This window comes from Astatotilapia calliptera, chromosome 5 (genome assembly GCF_900246225.1).
Source record: "Astatotilapia calliptera chromosome 5, fAstCal1.2, whole genome shotgun sequence".
Taxonomy (NCBI): Eukaryota; Metazoa; Chordata; class Actinopteri; order Cichliformes; family Cichlidae; genus Astatotilapia; species Astatotilapia calliptera.
Genome location: NC_039306.1, coordinates 36,730,083 through 36,756,664, shown reverse-complemented (window position 1 = coordinate 36,756,664; position 26,582 = coordinate 36,730,083). Strand labels below are relative to the sequence as shown.

At 43.8% G+C, this 26,582-nt stretch overlaps 1 protein-coding gene across 8 annotated transcripts in view; it reads right to left on the bottom strand.

The window, feature by feature from the left end:
- Positions 1–26,582, bottom strand: part of LOC113023063 (calcium-dependent secretion activator 1) — a 361,073-nt gene that overhangs the window by 107,041 nt on the left and 227,450 nt on the right. For 5 of the 8 annotated variants that reach the window (XR_003272492.1, XM_026169138.1, XM_026169133.1 and 2 more), the window contains 3 exons: positions 20,652–20,720; positions 1,343–1,449; positions 877–885 (listed from right to left, as the gene is read on the bottom strand). Coding sequence is in view for 7 of the 8 variants with exons in the window: in XM_026169138.1 (XP_026024923.1) it covers positions 877–885; positions 1,343–1,449; positions 20,652–20,720 (185 nt within the window). In the remaining variant the exon portion in view is untranslated. The remainder of the gene's footprint in view (positions 1–876; positions 886–1,342; positions 1,450–20,651; positions 20,721–26,582) is intronic. The other 3 variants (XM_026169134.1, XM_026169136.1, XM_026169137.1) reach the window with 3 other exon arrangements.

Genomic DNA, 26,582 nt, shown 5'->3' with positions numbered 1-26,582 from the left:
AAGGCCATGGTTAGCCAATACTGATTTTTGGCCTTAAGCCTCTAAATGTTTTAATGTTACTGTATATTCAACATTCTCACAATTTAGAGTATTATATTTTAAATTTACATTTGACACAGTATCCTAAATTTTGAAGAATTAGGGTTGTACATGGATAAACCAGGATCAAAAACTCAAGAGAAAATAAACTGTAACAGAATATTTCAACACGTTTGGGCTGGAGTCATGTACACTGGTTTAAAGTTTCACTGGAGCAGCAGGGAAAGGAATTTTGCTGAAATGCAAGGGGCATGGTCATAGTGTGAAAGATGGCTCATATCCTCCATTATGTGTGCTGAAAGGTCCAAAGCAAATTTGTTTAAAAAAGGAAGGATGAGAAACACCCTCACCAAACTTACTTGGTGGATTTACTGAAAAGAACATGTACATCTCCATGATAGATGAATTACTGAGTAGGATAAGTAAATGTCAATGACTAAACACAATAAACATGCTGTTATATTCTGGGATGATTTGTGGTAGGCTCTTAGAAAGCAAAGTACATCGTTAGAATATAGGAAAATCTGTTTTCCCCCTTGCTTTCTCCAAACATACTAGCTTAATGCTTTGGACAAATAAACACACTGCCTAAGTACTTGTGTCTGCTCTTCAATAATGAAGGCAAAACTGTTGCAAGCTTCGAATCTAACGAGCACCTCTCCAAGTACTTGAATGGCAGTGACAACAAGCTGAAATGGGTTTGTGTCATTGTTGAAAAGGGAAATATTAATATTCCTCAACAACAATAGCTGTGTCAATAAGTGCATGCACAGGTTCTATGGGTATATTGAGGGTAGGGTAGGGAATGGGGTATATGGCACCAAGACAATCACATACCTCTTTTCCCTGTTCAAACAATTCCCCGCAAAACAAATAAGTGATTGGAATAAAAAGTAGAGAAGCAGTAAGTCAGCTTTGTTTTAGTTACAGAAAAGTGACAAAAATGTAGCTAAACAGCACAGCATACACAGCAGAGCAAAGCGTTTCCCCTGCTTTTATAAACCTACTTGCACTTTAGAATATGTACTTTGTGGCCTATTGTGCAGATAACATGGAGAATGATAGTTTAACGCAGGTAGGTAGCAGTGAGAAGCTTTGTATTTATCATTCAAGTAAAGTTATACAACTACCTAACTTCAGTCTGCAACGAGACAAAAAAACGTGTTCAGTTTATCTTTGAAAACAAATGTTGAGGAGCTCTGTAGACCTTTTTATTTTAACATTGCATTGGAGACAAATATGTAGAACGTCTACAATGGAGTAGGGACATGGTGTGGCTATATGCATGTACCAGCACACTGACCTCAGCATGATGTTCCTCATTCTGCTGAAGCACCTCAATCACCAGCTCAGCCAAACGGATCGTGTCCTCCAGTTTTTTGGCAGGGGTGGCAAGCCTTCCCACATTTTCTGAAGCACAAAGGTCAAAGATCAGTGTGGATACCCTCTAGGTGTGATCACAATCTGTTCTTAATTTCATAAGCCTCTATCCATGCAACCCAAAGTGTATGACACTAGGCAGTGCTATAACAGAGCTTTTCCATATTTACTAATAGTAAATCAGCTTTATTCTTAATCAAAGCTATAAATGAAAGTAGAAGTTTGATTAATAACTTATATGAGAAATGGGTCCCCAATAGGAAGGACTTTTGTCCAATTGATCTTCCTGACTTAACTTCAGTAATTACTTTCTCCCAACCATATCATCTGCCCCATTCCTATAAGACTGCTCAAAGACGTCGTACTCTTAATTAATGCTTCAATCTTAAATATGATCAGAAATCATTCCTGCCTGTGGCCGTCTCCCTGTACAATTCCTCCATCCACTACACTGTAAACACTGCAATAGTTACATCCTTTCTGCACACACTCTTACTTACTTGGTAATATTGCTGTCAATTTCCGTGATATTTATTTCTAATTATATCTGCCAACCCTGGATATTTATTATTTGGTGATTTGTATACGTTGTGCTATTCCTTATATCTTAACATATTGTCTTGTTAAATAGGTTGGTCTATTTTTGTTAATGTTACTGTACTGGAGCAACTGTAATAGCTCACATAAGTTCCCTAGGGATTAATAAAGTATGCTGATTCTGATTCTGATATTAACGGGCTGTTTACCAAGGGCCTTTAGGCTAGCAGTACTACTTTTAAGATTAGGCTTAAAACGTTCCTTTTTGACAAAGCGCATTGCAAGGGCTAGATCAGGTGACCCTGAATCATCACATCATGGGAGTCCCCCAGGAGCCTAGGCCTCTTGCACTATAATTGATTGTTTCCTACTTCACCTTTTTCCCCACTTACCATGTGTTTATACACCACACATCATTTAATCAATAGTTGTTATTAACCTCTGGCTCTTTTCCACAGCGTGTTTTCGTTCTATCTCCACTTAACAATATCCAGTTGTTGTAGATGGCCACCCCTCCATGACCCTGTCTACTTCCTGTTAAGAGGGAGTTTTTCCTTCCCACTGTCACCAAAGTACTTGCTCATATGGGGTCATCAGATTGTTGGGCTTTCTCTGTATTTTTGTAATGTCTTTACTTTAGAATATAAAGAGTCTTGAGGGAACTGTTGTTATGATTTGGCACTATATCACTAAAAATGAAGTTGAATAATAGCTTTGTAGGAATAAATATTAGGAAGCTGCAGGCATTGGCACCATGACGTGGCACTGAAGAATATTACAGTGAATAAATTATTCAATTTAATTACAGCACATCAACTATATTGTTTTTTTCCCGGTATTGTTTTTGAAATCTTTGCATTTATCATTTCATTTTTTATTTTTAGTTTTTGCAATGCAAGTTATGCAATTTATTTATTCAATAATTTTAAAGACTTGTGTATACTTCCATAGACAGCCATTTGTACACGCACGGCCAAAGTTTCATAGTTTCAAATTCTCATTTGTTCCAGTATGAAAAAATTCAGGTACCAAAAATCAGATTTTTGAGTGTAATGTTTGTATGTCCAATTTATGCACAGATTTGTGCATAAATTGGACATACGCTCTATAAGTTCAGGACAGCCATTGTCTGATGCATGAGCCAGTTTCAGCCAAGCCTTAGTTCTTATGTCGTCACTCCTATATAAACACTATGGAAAGCTGCTCCTTTCTGACTTTCTCTTTGTACAAAATTGTTTACGTTTCTTAAGTCAGACTTTCTCGCAGATTGCATGCAGATTGCGCACACCTACTGGTTCAGAATAATTATGATTTACAAACATATGAAAAACAGAAATAGTCACATGCTTCATAAATGAAATAACTTTGCATACACAATTGTTTTTACACAGGGTAAGAACAGTTCCACAGACATATTGGTAAATAAAGTCCAATGATCCCAAACACACCAACAGAATGGCTGAAAAAGAAAAGAACACAGATAAAGGGATGGCCCAGTCAAAAGTCCAGACCTCAGCCTATTTGAAATGCTGTGGTGGGAACTGAAGAGAGCTTTAACAAATGCCCAAAAACCTCAATGAACTGAAGTGATATTGTACAGATGAGTGGACCAAGGCAATGTGAGGGACTATTAAATTAACACAGAGAAGAATTTGTTGCTAAAGGTTGTTCTAAAAGCTGAATGATTAGGTGCACTTCTTCACAGATTGATTCTTCATTTTGGCTTTATTCTTCTTAAATAGTGAAATGGTTTCATACCTGCGGTTAGATTAAGGACAAGATCTTTTTAAGATCTTTTTTAAATGATGCCCTGATATGGAAAACATTTTTCGACATGATTGTACGTTATCTTCTAAGAACAAAGTTTTTAATCGACATCTTCTTACTTTATTCTTAGCCCTGTTTGTTTTTTCAGTCTTGTGTAAAGTACGGCTGTTTCAAGATATAAAACAGTCTTTCAAATATAACACACACCACAACCTCGATAACCTTTATCTTCATGGAGCTAAACAAACCTACAATTGTGTATAACCAAACCCATCTTCCTACATGGAGAAACCAATAAAACCCAGGCTTACTGCTGTGGAGTGTCTCATCAACGAAGCTGCATTAAAAGATCAGCTTGTGCACCCAGTCTGAAACAATGGGTTTACCACCTTGTTCTTTACCACCAACATTAAATAGGTCTTTATTAGCTATACTTTTGTTACTTTCTGCACATTTGGTTCTTGTTTCCCAGCCTCCTGCTTTATGCCTGTGTGTTGTTTCCCAAAATATTTGCTGACTTTTTTGTTAAAGAGACTGAAGAGCACAGCTGGCTTAACTCATTAACCCCTTATAGCCTGAAATACAAAATCATTGCAAGAAATTTCTTTTTTTAAATGGAGAGTTTATTGTTAAAAGAAAAAATTATCTCCATGTATGACTTTTAATTTGTATCGTATTTGCTATATCTGCCTTTTTTTTAAAATGCTTATAAATGTATTGTGCAATTTATTTTGATTTTTCAGGAGGGAAAGAAATCATACTGGTGATGTAATAGAAGTCTCAAAAAAAACCAAAACCCTGTATCTATCGAATATTATGGAGTTAAGGGGTTAAATCCAAACAGAGAACTGCTACAACAACAATAACAAGGCCGTCCCAGTAGCCCACCTCTCTGCCCACTCTCCATCAAATCCCTCTGTCTCTCCCTGGATTGCTGCTTGCCAATCCAATGCCCCTAAAAGTCATCTACTCTGGAAAATAACTAGGAAGACTTCAGAAACACATCAGCACACACTTGTGTGCTTAAATCTTGCAATCCTAAACTTCACTTCATTAACTTCCTTTCTCTTCTCCTGCAGACCTCCTTGCTTCCAACCAGTTGAGATTATTCATCCTAAGCCATTAACCAATCTTTGATCGTCAGTGGTTTTAGTCCTCTCAGTCCGCTGCTGCTGCACATCCTCAGTAACATCTCTTAATTAAATCAAAACCAGAAATCCACAGCATCTTGACCAGTGTTAGCTTCCAGTCTTTTCTTCTGTAGACCTCTCTCCTCTGCACTGGTTGGCATTATTCCATCTAAAGTTGGTTAATAACATCATTATAATTAAATGTCATGTTTATTCCCTTAACTTTCTTTTAAAACAGTCATCGGGTTGTTTGTACGGAGCCCCGCAGGGGACATGGGAGAGAAAAAAATTAAGACGGACTTTTGCGAGATCTCGCAAAAGTCCGTCTTAATTTTTTTTCCGTATGTTTGAGTGCTGCTCATTTTAAAACATTTTGTCAAAGGCATCTTTGTGTATCTATACTTGAGAAACATTGTCATTTATTTTAACTAATTAAATTGTTTTCAAGGAAATCGTAAATGTTTAGCATATAGAAATAGAAGATATGGTACACTCAGTAGTGTAATTCTGCTGAGAACATACACATGACACAGAAACTGCTTTAACTTGAAAATGTCACCGACTCCACTCAGACCACGTGCTGGTAGAGTTGTGGCTCAGTGATGAACAACACAGCAAGCTGATGAGAGATAGCATTTGTATAACAGCAGACTAACATGGCTGAGTCTGCAGAACACTGTGACAAAGTGGAGAAGCAGTTGTAATTCTCTCCATTTGTCCCATATGTGTTTACCTTTTTTTTGCACATTGTACACATTATTCTGTTTCTATGTATTTGCTATGATTTGCTATTTGTCAAGTAACATTGCTTCACTCACTATCCCGGGTTTGTTTGTGTAAGCGTTTTGTTGCCGGCAAATCAAACATTCTGCAAATTAAGACAAATACTAAGTTATGTTTCTTTATACTTTATTATGTTACAGATTAAGTCATTTGTTCATACTTACTCTGTTTGTCTTTTCAGTCATCATGAGTGTCAGGTGTGGGGAAACGCCCGCTTGGCATTTCCTCATTTTAAAGTCCTGATCATGTCACACATGACATCATCAGGTCAAACCATGTGGAGGGGTTTCTTTTTCCAGAGAGATGCTTCCTTTTGTTTGTGTTAATGTTTAAAGGGATTTGTTGAATGTTTTTCCTTTTGTTAATACTGCCATTTAGTTGTGTAAATGTGCATATTAGAAGTGTGTAGAGGTTTTGTGTTTTTAGATAACCTGAGTAGAGTTTTAGATCCCTCAGTCAACTGAGGGATCTAAAACTCTACTCAGGTTATCTAAAAACAATCTCCAATTGCCCAGCCAGTACCACTCACTCAAGTGAGTGGTACTGGCTGGGCAATTGGAGGGAAATTGATGGCCCTATTTAAAGCCAGTCTCTACCAGATGCAGGAGAGAGGAGAGGTGAGCTGTGTCACCAGAGCCATGTTATGTTGAGTTTTGTTAAATGAATTGATTTGGGGAAAGTTTTGTTAAGTTATGAAAAGTTTTGTTAAGTTAAATGAATTGATTTGGGGAAAGTTTTGTTAAGTTATACGTTAAATTAAGTTCACTGCAAATAAATTGCTCACCTTGGAAACCCAAAATGTCTGCATAGTCCGCTTCCCTACCACCTTCCTTGACGTTCGAGTGTGACTACTTCAAAAATGGTGGCAGCAGTGGCTCCAGGCCAGTAGGTAGCAGCAATGCAGAAAGGGGCCAGACCAAAAAAGCACCAAGTGCCAATGGACTCTGCAAGTGAGGAGCCTCCAGTGCTCAATCAGCTAGAGGAAGCAGAGCAAGAGCAAGGTACTGAACTGCATAGCCTTGCTGAACTTTCAAACCTCCTGCGTGGTTTTATGAGGCAACAAAGCGACAGAGAGGCCCAATGGGAACTGGAGAAGCAGCGGCAGGAAGATCGCTGGCGGAAAATTCAGCACCTGTTCACTCAGCTCCAGCAGGAAGTGCAATCAGAACGTCGAGAGCATCAGCTGTTGGTGGAAGGTGCAACAGCAGATTCAGAGACACGTTTGAGGCCTACTGCGGAGCATCCAGCAATGCCTCAGTTACAATCTAACGTCATGGAGGCCGCAACAGCATCTCAGTCTGCCTCCTTAACAAGACCACCAGTTTGGAAATGGCCTAAAATGCAGCCTTATAATGAGGACGAAGACATTGAGCATTACCTAACAACCTTTGAGAGGATCGCAAGCGGGTGCCAGTGGCCACACGAGGATTGGGCATTACATCTTGCTCCACTTCTCACTGGTAAGGCACGAGCTGCTTTTGTAGCCATGGACATTGATGAGATTATGGACTATGTAAAGGTGAAGAAAGCTGTTCTTGAAAAGTTTGAAATATGTGCAGAGACTTACAGACTCCGATTTCGCTCCACTACGTTGGGCGATGGCGAGACACCTAAAGAGTTAAGGACACGCTTGAAAGAACTGTATGATAAGTGGATAGTTCCAAGAGAAAAGTCCAAAGATGAAATAGGTGACGTCATTGTTTTAGAGCAGTTCCTGAGAGTTCTCAATCCTGAACTGCGCACGTGGATAAAGGAGCATAACCCAACCACGTCTAAGCAAGCAGCAGAGCTGGCTGACGCTTTTCTTGCAGCCCGTCGGCCACTAAAGAACTATGCAAGTCCCAAACAATTAGCCCCTGTAATAGCAGGTAGGACAGAGAGTGGTAACAGTCAAAAAACTAGGAATTTCAGGCAGGGCCCCCATAATTCCACTAGTAGTCGGGCTAGGGAAATCAAGCAACGTGGACCTTTAGTGTGTCACTCCTGTGGTCAAACAGGTCACTTTAGGGCAGATTGTCCAAGTCAGACTGTCAGTAACACATATATGTGCTTTTCTTCAAGGGGTGTCGAAGATGAAGTTGAGTCTTCAGCGCCCTCTTCTCAGCATGAGCGCACCACATGCGTTTTTATTGAGGAAAAGCCATGTGTGGCTCTTCTGGATTCAGGAAGCAGCCGTACCTTGGTTAGGCAGGAATGTCTTCCTAGGGATGCTACATTTTGTGGCAAGGTAAAAATTTGGTGTGTTCACGGTAATGATGTGGATTACCCAATTGCCAACATTAATATTCAGATTGACGGCAAGCTGTATTTACTTTCCGTGGGAGTTATGAGTAAACTGCCATATCAGGTTGTGTTGGGCCGTGATCTTCCCATTTTGCGAGATCTGATAGCCAGGGGAGAGGAAATCAACCCAAGTGTTACAGCTGAGTCTATGGTAGCAGTCACCAGGTCAAAATATAAGCATCACGCGGAAGAAGGTTTAGGTTGGGGTGAATTTCCTTTCGCTAACAGTGATGTTCCTGATTTTGAAGGATTAAGTCAGGGTCGCATAAGAAAGAGCAGAGCCGAGAGACGACAGGCTAAGCTGAATGGGACAAAGTTCACTGAACCAGTTCCAGTGCCACAATGTGATGAATTACTAGTCGTACCTGATGAAATAGCTCAGCTTCAAAGAGAGGATCCATCTCTAGCTCCCCTGTTTTTAAAGAGTGTCACAAACACAACAGAGGTCACTGAGAGAGGCAGAGAGCTATTTTTCCTAAAGGGCGAGCTATTATATCGCCGTAGTAGGGTTGGAGACCAGTTGGTTGTGCCTAAGAGTTTAAGATCCACAGTACTGCAGTTAGCTCACTCAGTCCCTTGGGCAGGACACCTGGGTCAAGCCAAAACCTTCTCTCGTATGTCAACTAGATTTTACTGGCCACAGCAGTTTACGGACACTGTGCAGTTTTGCAAGTCTTGTCCCGAGTGTCAGTTAACAGCACCCGGAAGGAAAGGTGACAGGGCTCCCCTGATCCCTATGCCAGTCATAGACACCCCGTTCTCTCGTGTTGCGATGGACATCATAGGCCCATTAGAGAGGAGCAGTGCAGGGCACAGGTGTATTTTGGTAGTGTGTGACTACGCTACAAGATATCCCGAGGCTTTCCCCTTAAAAAAGGTTAAAGCTCGTCAGATTGCCAACTGCTTAATACAAATGTTCTCGAGGGTAGGCATCCCAAAAGAAATCATTACTGATCAAGGGTCCAACTTTACATCTAACTTCATGAGAGAAGTCTATAGATTGCTGGGGATCAAAGGTATTAAGACAACTCCCTACCACCCACAAACAGATGGCCTTGTTGAACGTTTCAACAAAACCCTTAAAGCTATGTTGAGGAAGTTTGTGATAGATACAGGAGCGGATTGGGACCAGTGGCTTCCTTTCTTGCTCTTTGCCTACAGAGAGGTACCTCAAGCTTCCACAGGGTTTTCTCCTTTCCAGCTCTTGTATGGCCACGCTGTCCGGGGTCCCCTTGATGTGTTGAAAGAAGCTTGGGAGGCTCCAAATCCCAGAAAACAATGCAATGTTCTTTCATATGTACTGAAAATGAGAGATAAGCTTGAGGAGCTCCAAGAGCTGGCCAATACTCATCTGGTTGGTGTCCAACAACGTCAGAAGCAGAGTTATGACAAAGCAGCTCGTAGGAGGATTTTTCAAGAGGGACAAAAGGTTTTGCTGCTTCTTCCATCATCTGAGAACAGTCTCCTTGCCAAGTGGCAGGGACCGTATGTGATCAGTAGGAAAGTGGGTCCAGTTACCTATGAACTGTACATGCCTGAGCGTCGCAAGAAGCATCAGATATTTCATGTCAATTTGTTGAAAGAATGGTGTGATCGGCCAGCATCTTCACTAGAGTGTTGGGCTCGTGCCGTGGTCGAAGAGGAGGAACCACGGGAGCTGTTCTTTCCTTCTCCAGCAGGTCAACAACTAGTTCCTGATGTGAGTCATCTTACTTCCAAACAACAGACAGAGGTGAAAGCAATTATGCCTGCTGATCTTTTTAGCACCAAACCAGGTTGCACCAATCTCATCCAACATGAGATACGTCTCCACTGTCCCAATCAAAAACCTATTAGGGACACCACCTCACGGGTTCCTGCGAAGCTGATGCCAGCATTAAAACAAGAGGTGGAAGACATGCTTGACATGGGGGTCATTGAGCCATCTAGAGGTGAGTGGTGTAGTCCAGTGGTTCTAGTGCCGAAGAAAAATGACCCTAAACAGAGATTTTGTGTGGATTTCTCTAAACTCAATGCTGTTTCTGCTTTTGATGCTTATCCGATGCCAAGAGTAGAGGAACTGATTGAGCGTTTGGGGAACGCTAAGTATCTTACGACATTAGACCTTTGCAAGGGCTACTGGCAAGTACCTTTGACTGAGTCTTCGAAAGATTTGACAACTTTTAGAGTTCCCAGTGGACTTTATCGCTTCAGAACAATGCCTTTTGGTCTGCACGGTGCACCAGCCACATTTCAGAGGTTGGTGGACGAGGTTTTGAGAGGTGCAGATGGGTATGCTGCAGCATACATTGATGACATTGTGGTGTTTAGCGAGACCTGGGAGGATCATGTTCAGCATCTTTCTGATGTCTTTCAACGGATTAAGAGAGCCGGGCTTGTCATAAATGCACACAAATGTCACATTGCTAAGTCTGAGGTGGAGTACTTGGGTTACATCATCGGGGGTGGGGTCATCCGCCCTCAGGTGTCAAAGATTGAAGCCCTGAGTGCCTACCCACCTCCTACGACCAAACGGAAAGTGAAATCGTTTTTGGGTCTGGCGGGGTGGTATCGCCGCTTCATTCCCAACTTCTCTGCTAGAGCAGCAGTCCTTAGTGACCTTACTCGCAAATCTAGCCCCACAAAGGGTAAATGGACTGCCGAGTGTGATGCAGCTTTTGTTGATCTTAAAAACTGTTTGTGTAGTGAACCTGTTTTGCAGTGCCCGGATTTTACCCGGCCATTCACTTTGCAGACGGACGCTTCCGGAGAAGGACTTGGAGCAGTGTTGCTGCAGGGTGAGGGTGAGGATAAACGACCAGTGGTGTATATAAGCCGTAAGCTCTTTCCTAGGGAAATGAAATATTCCACTATTGAGAAAGAGGCACTGGCAATAAAATGGGCTCTGGATACATTGAAGTACTATCTAATGGGTGATGAGTTTGTTTTGGAAACTGACCATCGTGCATTACAATGGATGAACAGAATGAAAGACCCTAATGCCAGAATCACTAGATGGTATCTGTCCCTACAGCCATTTCGCTTCAGGATCCAGTATAGACCAGGGCACAAGAATGTGGTGGCCGATTTTCTGTCCCGTTCCATGGAGGTGTGAGTGCCTTAAGGGGGGGGGAGTGTGACAAAGTGGAGAAGCAGTTGTAATTCTCTCCATTTGTCCCATATGTGTTTACCTTTTTTTTGCACATTGTACACATTATTCTGTTTCTATGTATTTGCTATGATTTGCTATTTGTCAAGTAACATTGCTTCACTCACTATCCCGGGTTTGTTTGTGTAAGCGTTTTGTTGCCGGCAAATCAAACATTCTGCAAATTAAGACAAATACTAAGTTATGTTTCTTTATACTTTATTATGTTACAGATTAAGTCATTTGTTCATACTTACTCTGTTTGTCTTTTCAGTCATCATGAGTGTCAGGTGTGGGGAAACGCCCGCTTGGCATTTCCTCATTTTAAAGTCCTGATCATGTCACACATGACATCATCAGGTCAAACCATGTGGAGGGGTTTCTTTTTCCAGAGAGATGCTTCCTTTTGTTTGTGTTAATGTTTAAAGGGATTTGTTGAATGTTTTTCCTTTTGTTAATACTGCCATTTAGTTGTGTAAATGTGCATATTAGAAGTGTGTAGAGGTTTTGTGTTTTTAGATAACCTGAGTAGAGTTTTAGATCCCTCAGTTGAGTGAGTGGTACTGGCTGGGCAATTGGAGGGAAATTGATGGCCCTATTTAAAGCCAGTCTCTACCAGATGCAGGAGAGAGGAGAGCTGAGTCGAGTCACCAGAGCCATGTTATGTTGAGTTTTGTTAAATGAATTGATTTGGGGAAAGTTTTGTTAAGTTATACATTAAATTAAGTTCACTGCAAATAAATTGCTCACCTTGGAAACCCAAAATGTCTGCATAGTCTGCTTCCCTACCACCTTCCTTGACGTTCGAGTGTGACTACTTCACAAACACCAGTTTTATTAACATATTCTGGGTCGCATACTTTCACTGTAATGAAAATGATGTGCGACAGCTGAACAACAAGCACTCAGATGAGTTGTGTTGAGTTTTCACTTCTAAAGCATAAACGTCAGTCCAGCCCAAATAAATGGGTAGGACTGCGTCAGGATACTGGTCCATACTGGTCTGTCGAGGTCTGGGATAAGAATGACAATGCTGTTGGATAAAAGGGTGCCAGTGGAAACTGTGCTACTGTTGGCTAAGAACAAAGGAAGGGGGAAGCCATGTTTGCATGTTTAGAATCAGCGAGAGAAAAGGAAAGGTGGGAGTTTGAAGGTAATAATAGGCGCTTCACATCTAGGGACTATGACTGGCAAAGGGAAGAGCTGGCTGATATATTGAAGAGAACAACAATAGACATATTGTGTGTGCTGGAGGTTGGGTGGAATGCCAGGAGCACTGGAGATGGATTCAAACTGTTCTATTATAGGAACCAAAACTGAGTATGAGTAATGTTGAAGCAAGAGTATGTGGAGAGTGTTGTGGAGGAGAAGAGAATGTCAGAAAGTTTGAAGCTGGGAATCAAAGGGGTAATGTTGAATACTGTCAGCCCACAAGTTGGATGTCAAAAGAGAGAGAGGAATTCTGGAGTATGTTGAATGAAGTGGTAGAGCATGTTCTCAGGGGGAAAAGATTGGTGATTGGAGTAGATTTTAATCGACATTTGGGTGAAGGGAACAGAGGTGATGAGAATCTGTTGGGTAACTATTGTGTTAAGGGGAGCAATGCAGAAAGACAAACGGTAATGGATTTTGCCAAAAGGATGGAAATGGCTTTGATGAACACGTACTGCAGGATAGAGAAAAAACATTGGATGCTATTCAAGGTATTAAAGGGAAAGTGAGGATGAACCAACAATGTGGAATTTGAAGAAGGAAGAACGTTGTGCAGAGTTCAAGGAGTTGAAAAAGGCTCTGGGTAGTAGGGAAGAGTTACCAGATGACTGGTACAGCTGAACCGGTGAGGGAAACTGCCAAAAGGTGTTGGGTGTATCCTCTGGAAAGAGAAGTGCAGTAAAGTATTCAAAGGAGGACGTTAGCAATGAAAAGGTGGGGGCGTCAAAGAAAAGGGCTTATAATGAGTTGTTTGTGAGGCCAAACACTAAGGAAAAAGGGCTATCATCAATTGATTAGGCAGAGAGATTGAGGTGGAAAGGATGTGCAGGTGGTCAGGGTGGTTAATGACAGACATGGATGTATACTAATGAGTAAAAAGAGTGTGTTAAAGATGGAAGGAGCACTTTGAGGAGCCGATGAATGTAGAAAATGAGAGCAGAGAACAGATGGAGGACAGCTAGTGAATCAGGAAGTGCAGAAGATTAGCAAGAAGGAAGTGAAGGTGGCTGTGAAGAGGATGAAGGATGGAAAAGTGGCTGACGGATGACATATATGGATATTTTGGAGAGAGGGCAGTGGACTGCTTAACCATATTGTTTAAAACATCTTGGAGGGTGACAAGATGCCTGAGGAATGGAGGAGAAATGTACTGACACCGATGTTAAAGAACAGCAGTGATATGGAGAGCTGTAGGAACTACAGAAGGATAAAATTGATACCATGACGCTATGGGGAGAGTTGTTGGAGCTAGGCTAAGAAGAGAGGTGATTATCAGTGAGAAGTGTATGGGTTAATGCTGAGAAAGAGCATTAGAGATGCAATATTTGCTTTGAAAATGCTGATGGAGAAGAACAGAACAGAAGAACAGGGAAAGTCAGAAGGACTTCACTGTGTCTTTGTGGATCTATAGAAAGCAGTGCAAAGACAGGAACTGTGACACTGCATGAGAAAGTCAGGAATAGGTGAGAAAGACATGTATGAGGACTGCAAAATAATGATGAGCTATGCGGTAGAAAGAACAGATGGGTTTAAGGTGGGGGTCAGGGATCAGCTCTGGGGCCCTTCATGTTTGTCATGGTGATGGACAGGTTGACAGATGAAGTTAGCAGGAGTCTCCATGTACTATGATGTTGATTGTGATCTGTGGTGAGAGTAGGGAGCAGGTGGAAGAGTCCTTGGAAAGGTAGAAGTATGCTCTGGAGAGAAGAGGAATGAGAGCAGCAAGATCCGGATATATGAATGCAGGCAGGTGAAGTGTGTGGAGACCCAGTGGTCTTCAAGGTGACTTCAGTCAGTGGTTTTACTAAGCTATGCCTTAACAAGCTGCACATATAACACGTGTTCCCCAGGAGAGAATCTACTTAAAACATGCTGTGAGTAAAAGACTCTGAATGCATGGCACTTCCAGCCTGTTAAAGTGAAATCAATGTGATATGAGGTCAACAAGTGCTCAGTAGGTGTCCAATTTTAGGGTCAGATATTACCACTTATAAAATAAAATGAATTGTTTGCTGCCAACATTAAAAAAAAAAGCAAAAGCAATAAAATCTATATTATTTATTACTGGTGCTCAATAGGAGAACAAAGACATTTGACACCATTAAAACACTTTAGAATAGAATAGAATTCAACTTTATTGTCATTGCACATGCACAGGTACAGGGCAACGAAATGCAGTTTGCATCCATCCAGAAGTGCTTTAGTGATATAGATATATTACAATATATATTAGCAATAATATAGATATGTGAGTATATTACAGAAATGGGTCTATTATGGTATGTTATAATGTACACGGTATGAAGTATGTTGTGAATATTCTATAACTATAAGTATGTACAGGCTGTAGTGAGTACAAGCTATGTACAGGATATGAACAGGATATAAATATGAAAAACTATACAGAATATGAAATAAATAACTTTACAGAATCTGGGATATACAGCTATACAGAAATGGGAACTATGCAAGTTGTAAACAGTTGTAGGATTAAAGATTATCGAATGTACAGAATGATTATTTACACAGAGCTATACAGTAGTGCAGTTAAGATAAGTGAGGGTGTAGATAGTTTCTACAGAGGCTATATAAAGTGCTAGTGGTTGTGAGTGGTGGTTCAGTCCATGTTATTATTGTGTTTGAGGGTACAGTTGTCCATTGTGGGTGTGTGTATGTTCAGTCCATGAGTTTAACGTGGGTCAGATGTCAGGAGGCAGAGTTCAGGAGTCTGACAGCTGTGGGGAAGAAGCTGTTCCGGTACCTGGTGGTCTTAGTCCGGAGGCTCCTGTGGCGCCTCCCAGAGGGCAGGAGGGTGAAGAGTCCATGTGATGGGTGACTGGGGTCTTCGATGATTTCCCCAGCCCTTTTCAGACACCGCTTCCTGTAGATGTCTTTTATGGCAGGAAGTGGTGCTCCGGCGATGCGCTGGGCAGTTTTCACGACCCTCTGCAACGCCTTCCGGTCCGAGGCAGAGCAGTTCCCGTACCAGACTGTTATACAGTTGGTCAGGATGCTCTCGATGGTGCAGCGATAGAAGTTCACCAGGATGTCTGAGGACAGGTGGTTCTTCCTCAGAGTCCTCAAGAAGAAGAGGCGCTGGTGAGCCTTCTTGACCAGCTTGGAGCAGTTGGTCGTCCAGGTGAGATCCTCGGAGATGTGAACTCCCAGGAACTTGAAGCTGCTCACACGCTCCACAGCCGTCCCCTTAATGTGGATGGGTGGGTCAGCATTCCTCCTGTAGTCCACGATGAGCTCCTTGGTCTTCTCGGTGTTAAGCAGCAGGTTGTTTCTGTCGCACCACTCAGCCAGACGATCCACCTCCTCCCTGTAGGCGGCCTCATCGTTGTCACTGATGAGGCCAATCACCGTGGTGTCATCTGCAAACTTAATGATGGTGTTGGAACCATCAGCAGGTCTGCAGTCGTGGGTGAAGAGGGAGTAGAGGAAAGGGCTCATCACACAGCCTTGTGGTACACCGGTGTTCATTGTGATGGTAGATGAGCAGCGGTTATCCAGCCGGACATGTTGGGGGCGGTTGGTCAGGAAGTCCAGTAACCATTTGCAGATGAGGGAACTGATACCCAGGTCTGTCAGTTTCCTGATGAGTTGTGAGGGGTGGATTGTATTGAATGCTGAACTGAAGTCTATAAACAGCATTCTGGCGTAGGTGTTGTTGTTGTCCAGGTGTGAGAGGACAGAGTGCATTGCGATGGAGACTGCATCCTCTGTGCTCCTGTTCCGGCGGTATGCGAATTGGTGGGGGTCCAGGGTGGGGGGGAGACAGGATTTGAAGTGTGCTAGGACCAGTCGCTCTAAGCACTTAGTGATGATGGGGGTGAGTGCTACTGGGCGGTAATCATTGAGGCAAGATGGGTTGGAGTTTTTGGGTATCGGGACGATGGAGGTGGATTTGAAGCAGGCCGGTACCACAGCGTGGGCCAAGGACAGATTGAATATGTCTGTGAGCACTCCTGCAAGCTCCCCAGAACACGCTCTGAGAACACACCCGTGGATGCCATCAGGGCCTGCAGCCTTGTGGACATTGATCCTGCTCAGCACCGCTCCTACATCGGTGGGGGGGAGAGTCATAGGTTGGTGGTCTGGCGTCATGTCTGCTTTGGTTGTGGTTGTGGGGTTCCCTCGCTCAAAACGAGCATAAAAGTTGTTGAGCTCGTTGAGGAAGGAGACATCAGAGGATGCGGGGGAGGGTTTGGTGGTCCTTTAGTCTGTGATGGTCTGGAGTCCTTGCCACATGCGTCGGGGGTTGGAGTTGGAGAAGTGTTCTTCTACCTTCTTTTTGTAATGGTGTTTGGCTTTTTTGATGCCCTTCTTTAGATTAGCCCTGGCTGTACTGTAGGCGTGTGCATCTCCTGACCTAAAGGCAGTGTTGCGGGCCTTCAGGAGGAGACGAACATCCCGGTTCATCCAAGGCTTCTGGTTGGGGTACATGGTGATCCGTTTCTGGGTGGTGACACTGTCTGTGGTTTTGGAGATGTAATCCAGTACAGATGAGGCGTACTGGTCCAGGTCTGTGTGGGTGAACATATTCCAGTCTGTGTTTTTAAATCTGTCCTGGAGCACTGCGTCTGTCCCCTCTGGCCACACTTTAATTGTCCTCACAGCAGGTTTCACACGTTGGATGAGTGGTGAATACCGAGGTGTGAGGAACAGGGAGAGATGGTCCGATTGTCCAATGTGGGGGAGGGGTGTGGCTTTGTAGGCTCCAGCCAGGTTGGAATACACATGGTCTAAAGTCTTGTCTCCTCTGGTGTGGCAGGAGACATGTTGGTGGAATCTGGGGAGGACTGTCTTTAAGTTGGTGTGGTTGAAGTCGCCAGCAACAATAAAAGCAGCCTCGGGGTGTTTATTCTGGTGTTTGTTAATGGCTGCAGAAAGTTCTTTCATGGCCAACCTAGCATTAGCGTCGGGGGGTATATACACGGCAGTGAGTATGATCGAAGTGAATTCTCTGGGGAGATAATAAGGTCTGCATTTGACCATTAAAAACTCCGCATTAGGTGAGCAGTGACTCTCAGTAGTAGTGGAGTTCATGCACCAAGCATTGTTAATATAAATGCACAAACCTCCACCTCTGGTCTTGCCGGAGTCATCTGCTAGCCTGTCGGCTCGGTGTGTGTGGCGTCCTGCTAACTCGATAGCATTGTCCGGGCAGCTGTTGTTCAGCCATGTTTCGGTGAAAAACATGACATTTGAGTCCATAATCCGTCTGTTGTTAGTGATGGAGAGCCGTATCTCATCCATTTTGTTTGCCAGAGAACGGACATTGGCGAGAAAAATACTGGGTAAAGGCAGCCGGTGTGGTGTTAGCTTTAGCTTAGCCCGTAGCCCTCCGCGCCTACCTCGCCTTTGGTCTGAGGTCCACCACCCACAGATTAATGTTTTAAGTCAGGCTTGAAAAACTGAAAACTTTTTAACTTGTTGACCTTAAAATATAAAATATAGTAACAGAAAGCAATGGTTCCCTCATTTCTCATTAGTGGTGTGAAACATCTTAAGATGACTGTCTTTGTTTAGCACACAGTTACTTTTCTTCTGGCCTGCTTTCCCAATGAATATTTCATTATTTGATTTTTGTACTCTTTTAGTTGAGGAAATGCATAATCTGCTCATAATACTGCTCCACAGTATCTCTCTGAACTTCTGCGCATGTCAAGAGACCCATTCATACTGTCCGACATCTTTAACAGTGACTCTCTGTCAGTCTCTTTAAACTCATTACAGATTTACAGGTGGAAGATGATTTTGTTTTTTTCTTTCTGGATTTTAATACTTCTGTGTAAGGTGACTATTTTGAAAGGTACCTAAAATAATATTTATCATTTTTATATTTAACTGGCACTCACTTGATATTTTCTCTATTTCAGAGCATCCTTTGGTATGGGAAATTGTGCACCCCTGCCAGCTCACTACTATGTGAAACGGTTATCTCAAAAGCTGCAGAAATTATTATCTAAAAGAGAAAGTGAGTGCGGACTGTACCATCATTTGAAAACGCTGCAACAGTTTTAACATAAACATTGCATGTCCCAAGTTTTTTTTCTTTTTGTTTTGTATTACATAAATTAACCTCCATTACCATGACCCACATATTGATCAGAAACAGATTAAATTGATGAATGAACGACACAAAATCAATCATGGTTTTATTTCTAGTCCTGGCAGAGATTTCCACGCTGACACTGTTGGTTGAAATAACGAAAAGTTTCGACCTACAGGAGCAGGAGTTGTCTTGTGTCAATGAACAAAAGATGAACCATTATTTAGGTAACACAGACAGTCCAAAACGGCTGAAAACAGATGAAAACAAAATCAAGCCTACTCACTACTCAGGAAGCAAACAGTGCAAACAGAAAACAGTATGACGCAACAGAAACCTAAGACAAATTTAGGGCTTACATACACACATTAGGGAAATGGATTCAGGAGGATGAGGAGAGATAGCTGAAACAAATCCATGATGATGAGACAAGGAAAGTAAACGAAATACTACATACAAAGGAAAAAGACTATTACAATAAAACTGGAAATAATCAAAACACTGAGTCAAGGACACTAAAACAGATTTGACACAGAAGACAGCACTAAGAAAAATAACAAAACCAAAATATTAAAAAGTATAATATTAACTGAAACCCATTCAATAAGACCAATAACTCAGACTAAAGAGAATGTACACAAGCTAGCTCAGAACCCAATGAAGCATTAAATGATAATGAAGGATTCAAAAGTCAAAACCTGAAAAATCCATAATGATGACTAGGGATGGGTATCGTTACCCATACCGGTGCCAAATCGGTACTTTTGAAACGGTGCCGGTGCTCAAACGGTGCTCAAACCGATGCTTAAAGAATGGAGAACACAAAATTGGTCCAAAAGATAACAATGTTAGCCTTTTCTGCAGCTATGGGGCATATATGGTATCATTCTTGGCTGGAAGCAGTGCTTAAACAATGGAAAAAACACAAACTTTGTCCAAAAACCTCTCATGTGTAGCTGTTTCCCTCTTTTTCTTTGGTCATTTTAGCCTTTTTGGTCAGGGTGAAGGGAGCATCTGCCATCAAACAAGAAGACAGCCGCATGTAACTACGACGGTGTTTGCTAGTTCACCTTACATGCATTAATGTAATAACGTGGTTAGCCTACTCAACGTAAATTACAAGAACAACATTAAGCTCCTCACGCAGAGAAGAACGGCTGCTGCTGCATCATCATCCTCATCATTTCTGCTACACTGGCAGGGCTAGGGGCCAGGACTCTCCTCTTCGTGTTTTTGGGGGATGTTGCATAACAGGCAACCCACCCGCAGTAGATGTGCTCGGTGTGAGGTCTCGCAGCAAGCTATCAAATACGGTGCATTTCTGGGCTTTTTTAAAAAAAACGCTATGCGTCGCCAGGTGTTTGATCGGATTTGAGGTGTTACCTCCTTTGACAGTATCACAGTATCAGCTTAAAGCACTCGTTGCTGCTGAGTTTGCATATTTTGCTGTGAAGTACAGCCAGACTTTTGACCGCTTCGCCTTGGACATTTTTAATCTGTAGCTCTGCTCTAAAAGAACGTACGTACCTGGGCCCGCCTACTATCCTCGGAAACGTAAAATGATTGGCTAGAAGTGTATCACAGCTCAGGAAAAAAAAAGCACCGAAATAAAGCACCGAAATGTGCGCTGCTTTTCGGTCTGGTTACTACCGTTTATGTCAGAACCGGTGCCATCATGTCACCGGACACCGGTACCCATCCCTAATGATGACTCACTTACATTATCTTTCTTCCTTATTCTTCCTGACACTCAGTTTGAAATTCACAAGACTGTCTTGACCATGTCTACATGTATAAATGCAATGACATGCTGTCATGTAATTGGCAGATTAGATATGTGTTAAGAAGCTATTGAACATGTATACCTACTGAAGTGGCTGGTAAGTCTAAGTGCAATATATGGAGTCTAAATCAGCATTTCATGGGCTTTTCATTCAAAGGCAGACATATTCACAATCAGACATGTTCCCTTAAAGGACTGGGAACTGACAAGATATGCTTTTAACAACAGCTAGATTTGGGGGTCTTCCTTGTCTGTACCATGGCCTTAAAAACTTATTTTACTTAATTTACACATAAGCAAAGTAAAAATGCATTCAAGTTGCAGACAGACAGAAATGGTGGTTTCAGGCAGTACAGCAAAGTAGATTACAGAAAGAATAGAAGGTGTTTTAGTAATGAACAAGGGCTTGGAGCACAGTATAACAATCAATGTTACAGACCAAAAGGATGACAGAGATGACAAAAATTTGAGGTTGCTTCTGGTGGTTTACGTGCATACTGACTGTAATAATAAGAAAACAAATTAATTGAGGCTGGGGAGGAAGGTACTCACGAATCGTTAAATCCATCACTTGAGAGGCCAAGCAGAAGACAGGATGCTCATACATCTCTCTCTTTTTCCCTATAGAGAAAGAGGCAGGATACCGAGGCATGCGAAAGGCCAGGGTCAGCGCAAACGAACATAATGGTCACTAGGGTTTGACTAATATAAAGTTTTTTGCTACCACTACCTCACATTTTCTTGCAAGAAAATCAGAACTTTAACCACACATTGTATTAAAAGGTACAATATGTATCATTGTGAAATTTGTACATGGAACTATGTTTAGCAGATTTTATGGAGTTAAAAGATTAAGGGACATCCTCTAGTTTTGTTTGTCAAATTGATTTCAATTTTTTGTGTGCTTACATGAAATAGAGAAAAAATAAATGGGTAGCAAGGTGGTGCAGTGGATAGAACATGTCCATTGTTACTGTACTATCTGTGCATGTGTGCAAGTTTCCTCCCACAGCTCTTGTTAGGTTAACTGGCAGTTCTAAATGGACTGAAGGTGTGCATGGCTGCTTGTCTTTCTGTATTATGACTGCAGTGAACTGGGGATCTTTCAGGGTTTACCAAACCTCAGATGTCAGCTGGGATAGGCTAAGTTCTCTATCATATCGAGACTGTCTTTCCACTCCCTGTCGTGGCATGTGGATACTTCTGTAAGACACTCCTGCTAGCCCTTAGTCACCAAGGCTAAGTCATCCTCCAGCCAGCCTTCACAATGCAGGATGGCTTGGTTGGGTCTGTGGGCAGACCCTTGAGTGATCTCCTTCATGACCCAGGGCTACCGCCCGCAGATTTGCCACAGACCCCCCATAGCGAACATCCCGACCTTCCCCTCAGTAGGCAACCTCCAGCAGGCCTTTCTGCAGGAAGAACTGCCAGCCCTCATGACAAAGGCTATCATACGGGAGGTGGAAGCTGCCCATGGGGGTTTTTCTACCACTACTTTCTACTCCCCAAAGAGCATGGGGGTCTCCATTCAATTCTGGATGTCAAAGACCTCAGTTGCTATCTCTGGCCCCTGAGGTGCAAGATGCTGAAGGTCCCCAGTGTATGTCAGGCCATCATTGCAGGGAATTGGTTTGCCACCATCGATCTGAAGGACGCTTACTTTCAGGTCTTAATCTGGCAGGGGCGGTGGCGCTTCCTCAGATTCTGGTCCAATGGGCAGGTCTTCGGAGACTTCCCCTTTGGCATCTCTGTGGCCCCCCAGACCTTCCTGAGATGCAGGATGCGGCCTTCACTCCTATGAGCCTGCGGGGCCTCAGAATCTTGAATTACCTGGATGACTGGCTGGTCTGTGCCTCTTCAGTAGAACAGTGTTGCAGCTACGTTGCAAGCAAGCAATGTATTTATATAGTGCTTTCAGATCAGCCACCAGCTGAGCACAAAGTCCTGTACACTTGACATGTCAAACATGATACATCCATCCATCCATCCATCCATCTTCATCCGCTTTGTCCGGGGCCGGGTCGCGGGGGCAGCAGCCTAAGCAAAGAGGCCCAGACCTCCCTCTCCCCAGCCACCTCCTCCAGCTTATCCGGGGGAATACCAAGGCGTTCCCAGGCCAGCCGAGAGATATAATCTCTCCAGCGTGTCCTGGGTCTGCCCCGGGGCCTCCTCCCGGTGGGACATGCCTGGAACACCTCACCCAGGAGGCGCCCAGGGGGCATCCTTGTCAGATGCCCGAACCACCTCAGCTGGCTCCTTTCGATGTGGAGCAGCAGCTGCTCTACTCTGAGCCCCTCCCGGATGGCCGAACTTCTCACCCTATCTCTAAGGGAGAGGCCAGCCACCCTTCGGAGGAAGCTCATTTCTGCCGCTTGTATCCGCGATCTCGTTCTTTCGGTCACTACCCACAGCTCGTGGCCATAGGTGAGGGTAGGGACGTAGATCGACCGGTAAATTGAGAGCTTCGCTTTTACACTCAGCTCCCTCTTCACCACGACGGACCGGTGCAACGTCCGCATTACTGCAGCTGCAGCCCCAATCCGTCTGTCGATCTCCGGCTCCCTTCTCCCATCACTCGCGAACAAGACCCCGAGATACTTGAACTCCTCCACTTGGGGCAGGAACTCATCCCCGACCCGGAGTGGGCACTCCACCCTTTTCCGGCTGAGAACCATGGCCTCAGATTTGGAGGTGCTGATCCTCATTCCCGCTGCTTCACACTCGGCTGCGAACCGTTCCAGTGCGAGCTGGAGGCCCTCACCCGATGAAGCCAACAGAACCACATCATCTGCAAAAATCAGAGATGAGATTCTGAGGCCACCAAAGCGAAAGCCCTCCGACACTTGGCTGCGCCTAGAAATCCTGTCCATAAAAATTATGAACAGAACCGGAGACAAAGGGCAGCCCTGGCGGAGCCCATCACCCACCAGGAATGAGTCCGACTTATTGCCGGCAATGCGAACCAAGCTCTTGCAACGGTTGTATAGGGATCGAATGGCCCGTAGCAATGGGCCAGACACCCCATATTCCCGCAACACCTCCCACAGGACACCCCGAGGGACACGGTCGAATGCCTTCTCCAAGTCCACAAAACACATGTAGACTGGTTGGGCAAACTCCCATGCACCCTCAAGTATCCTGGAGAGGATAAAGAGCTGGTCCAGTGTTCCATGACCAGGACGAAAACCGCATTGTTCCTCCTGTATCCGAGGTTCGACTAACGGACGAACTCTCCTTTCCAGCACCCTGGCATAGACTTTCCCAGGGAGGCTGGAAAGGAGAGTTCGTCGGTGTCCTGGTTGCGGTGTCAACCAGGACAGCCCTACAACGTCCAGAGCCTTCAGGAACTCGGGGCGGACCTCATCAACACCAACATGATACATTGAGCATGTTAAAAAAATGAGAAAAATAGTAATAATAATATAAGATAAGTAAAATATATATATAAAAATAGAAAAAGGAAAAAAAACACATTTAAAACAATAAAATCAGCACATTAGATTAAAACAATAAAATCAGGGTCAGACTGTGTCATAAGCCAAAGAGTAAAAATAGCCCTGCAGGCACAACGGCGATGGGTCTTTTGTGCATGCCCAGACCACTTCGGCCTCCACTCTCTACTGAGCCGGGGGCTGTGCCTCTCCCTCACGGGTCTGATGGCTGCCACTGTGCACATCAATGTGCTGGATCCGTCTTCCTGGCACTTCGGGATTTTCCTGCCTCGACTGCAGTGGTTTCATGTGATTGTTGGGAAGGACAGCACAGTTCTGGTGGCCTATGTCAACAAGCAGGGGGGCTTGGGCTTATTTCTCCTCTGCAGGATAGCCGCAAGGCTAAAGCAGTAGGCTCTCCCCCATTTCTGCTCCCTCGGGGCTGTGCACGTGCCACTGAATACAGAAGCAGTCATCATGTCGGGGGGGGGGGGGGGGGGGGGTGGAGTGGGGGGGGGGGTGGAGTGGAGGCTCCACCCGCAGGTGGTTGAAACAAATCTAGCACTGTTTCAGAAGGGCAGAGGGGGACCTCTTTGCCTCCAGGGAGTCAACACACTGCCCCCTGTTCTTCGACAGCCCTTTCCGGGGGTGGGATGCCCTGGTGCATCCCTGGAACCAGGCTTTTTTGTATACCTTCCCTCCTTTCTCTCTCCTCCACTTGGTCCTCTCCGGGTCCAGGCTGCAGAAACTAGGCTTGTCCTGGTGGCCCCTTTCTGGCCCGACATGCCCTGGTTCTCAGTGATCCAGCCTCTCCTCGACTCAAGACTCTGGGAGCTTCCGGCCCAGAGGAACCTCCTTTCCCAGGCGAGTGGATCACTTTCGAGCAGGTCCACCCCTTACGCTGTGACCCTGCATTGAATGGTGATAGCGATTAAGGCCATTCACCTCTGTCGCTAAGCGCTTAGCGAGGCTGAGCGCTGGCTCTATACGTCAGGTATCCCCAGCTGATTTGGACAACAGACCAGGGCCCTATTTCAGGAAGCCGGTTTAGAAAACTCAGAGTTAAAAACGATACTCAGGGTTGAGTAACCCCGAACTGTCCAACTCGGAATATTCGGTTTCAGAAAGGCTGATAACAATTAGTTCAGTCAACGCGGAGTTGCTTTAACCCCAAGTTAAGCGCGCGCACGAGGATACATAAAGCCCTGATTAGTGGAGCACAGATTAAGCGAGTCACCATGGAGACGGAGGGAAAGAAGGCGCGGTCAATGTATTTCACAGCGCTTGAGGCTGAAATTCTGATGGCAGCATATGCCGATAACATGCAAATTCCGCGGAAAAAAAGTAACACAGCCTCAGCTGCAAAAGAAAGGGAGCATGCATGGCAAAACATAGCCGACAGAGTCAATGCATGAGTGTTAATTTAAACGTTGATCTAGGGATTTCCACCCATTTAACACGTTATTTTATTATATTTTATTTTTTATTTTATACATTTTATTTTGTGATGTGAGCGCAGGTGCAACCCAACAGGCTCCAAACGTTCCTGGCAGAAAGTAAAAATGAAATATAAAAATATAGTCCAAACAGGTAAGGTGTAATTGTATTATGAGCCATAGTGCTTGGTCAGTTTGTCCCATGTAAATCAATTGCAGTTAGAGGCTACATTAATTTCCCCTCTGTAAGCACTTATTGAAATTATCTGAGCACATTACAAGTACATATTTGCTTACTCTGTATGCTCAAATGTGACCCGTTATAGCCAACAGAAAAAAAAGCGGAGGCCTGAAAAACAGGTGGAGGTCCTCCACCACCACCACTCACAGAGCCTGGCCACTTGGCTTCCACATTTGTGATAATGTTGGCAGCATCACATATGATTTTCACAGTGCAGAGAACACAAATTAGCATCCATTACTATAATGAAATAATTTGTTAGTTTGAAATGCTACAGGGAACTATGTACCTGTACATTAATGCTGTGGAAAGACTTCCTGTTCACATAGTCTCCTTCATTTACTGAAGGAGCAATGATTGGAATGTGAGTGCCATCTATACAGCCAATCACGCCTGGGAACCGTGAAAATAAATGTAACATTTAAGTAGTAGTTCAAATATCACCACATCATGAATTAAGTTTTGTTCATCCTGATACCTGCAATTTTGTGGAATCCCTCTTTGATAAATCTTGTGGGTCTATGACCGGGGAACACCACAAACGAGTACAGGAGACGTTTCAGTGCAACTGTAACATTCCTGACTGCCCGACAGACTGTAGCCTTGGAAACGTGCTCAGCGTCACCAATATTATACAGAAAGCTCCCGTTTGCAAAAAAACCGAAGTGCAATACAAATAATATGTACAGAACTGAGAGAATGTCCGCGATGTGTCACATGAGCAATATTAGGCCTGAGGATGTTATTCAAATAAATTATAGATTGTGCTGAAAAACGGTAACGTTCACACAGGAAATCATCAGGAAATGATAAAATGTCCAAACGCGCTCTAATCACTCTCTCCCGGCGGAGAGAATTTGGGCTTCAACATCTACTGGCTCTTCAAGGAAGGGGCACGCCATGTCTGACACTTCCTACAGTCAGGTTTCTGACAAAGAGGCGGAGAAGGTCAGGGTTAGTTGAAGTAAACCTGCTAGGGGGCAGGTTAGCTTCACGGAGTGTGTCGTCATAGTAACTCACTCAGAATTAATCTAAACTCGCTTTGTGAAACCGAAAACCCAGAGTTTCCGTTAACTCAGGGTATACTTACTCAGAGTTTGCACTAAACCGGCTTCCTGAAATAGGGCCCAGCTCTTAATTGCCTTCCATCCTGGGCAGGCACTTGTCAAAGTCCCAGTTGTCCTACTGGGTGGCAGCCTTATGCCTCTAGGTTCCCCTAGAGGCATAAGCAGGTGCTAGATGCCCCTCAGCTGTAACCTTTGTCTCCTTGATCAGCTTGCGGGCCAACCATGAGCGGTCCTTGCATCTTGACTTGCTCAGGCCAGTCTTGCATCTGGCAGACTGATGTTTGCCCCCCCCCAGGCAGGGCCTTTGC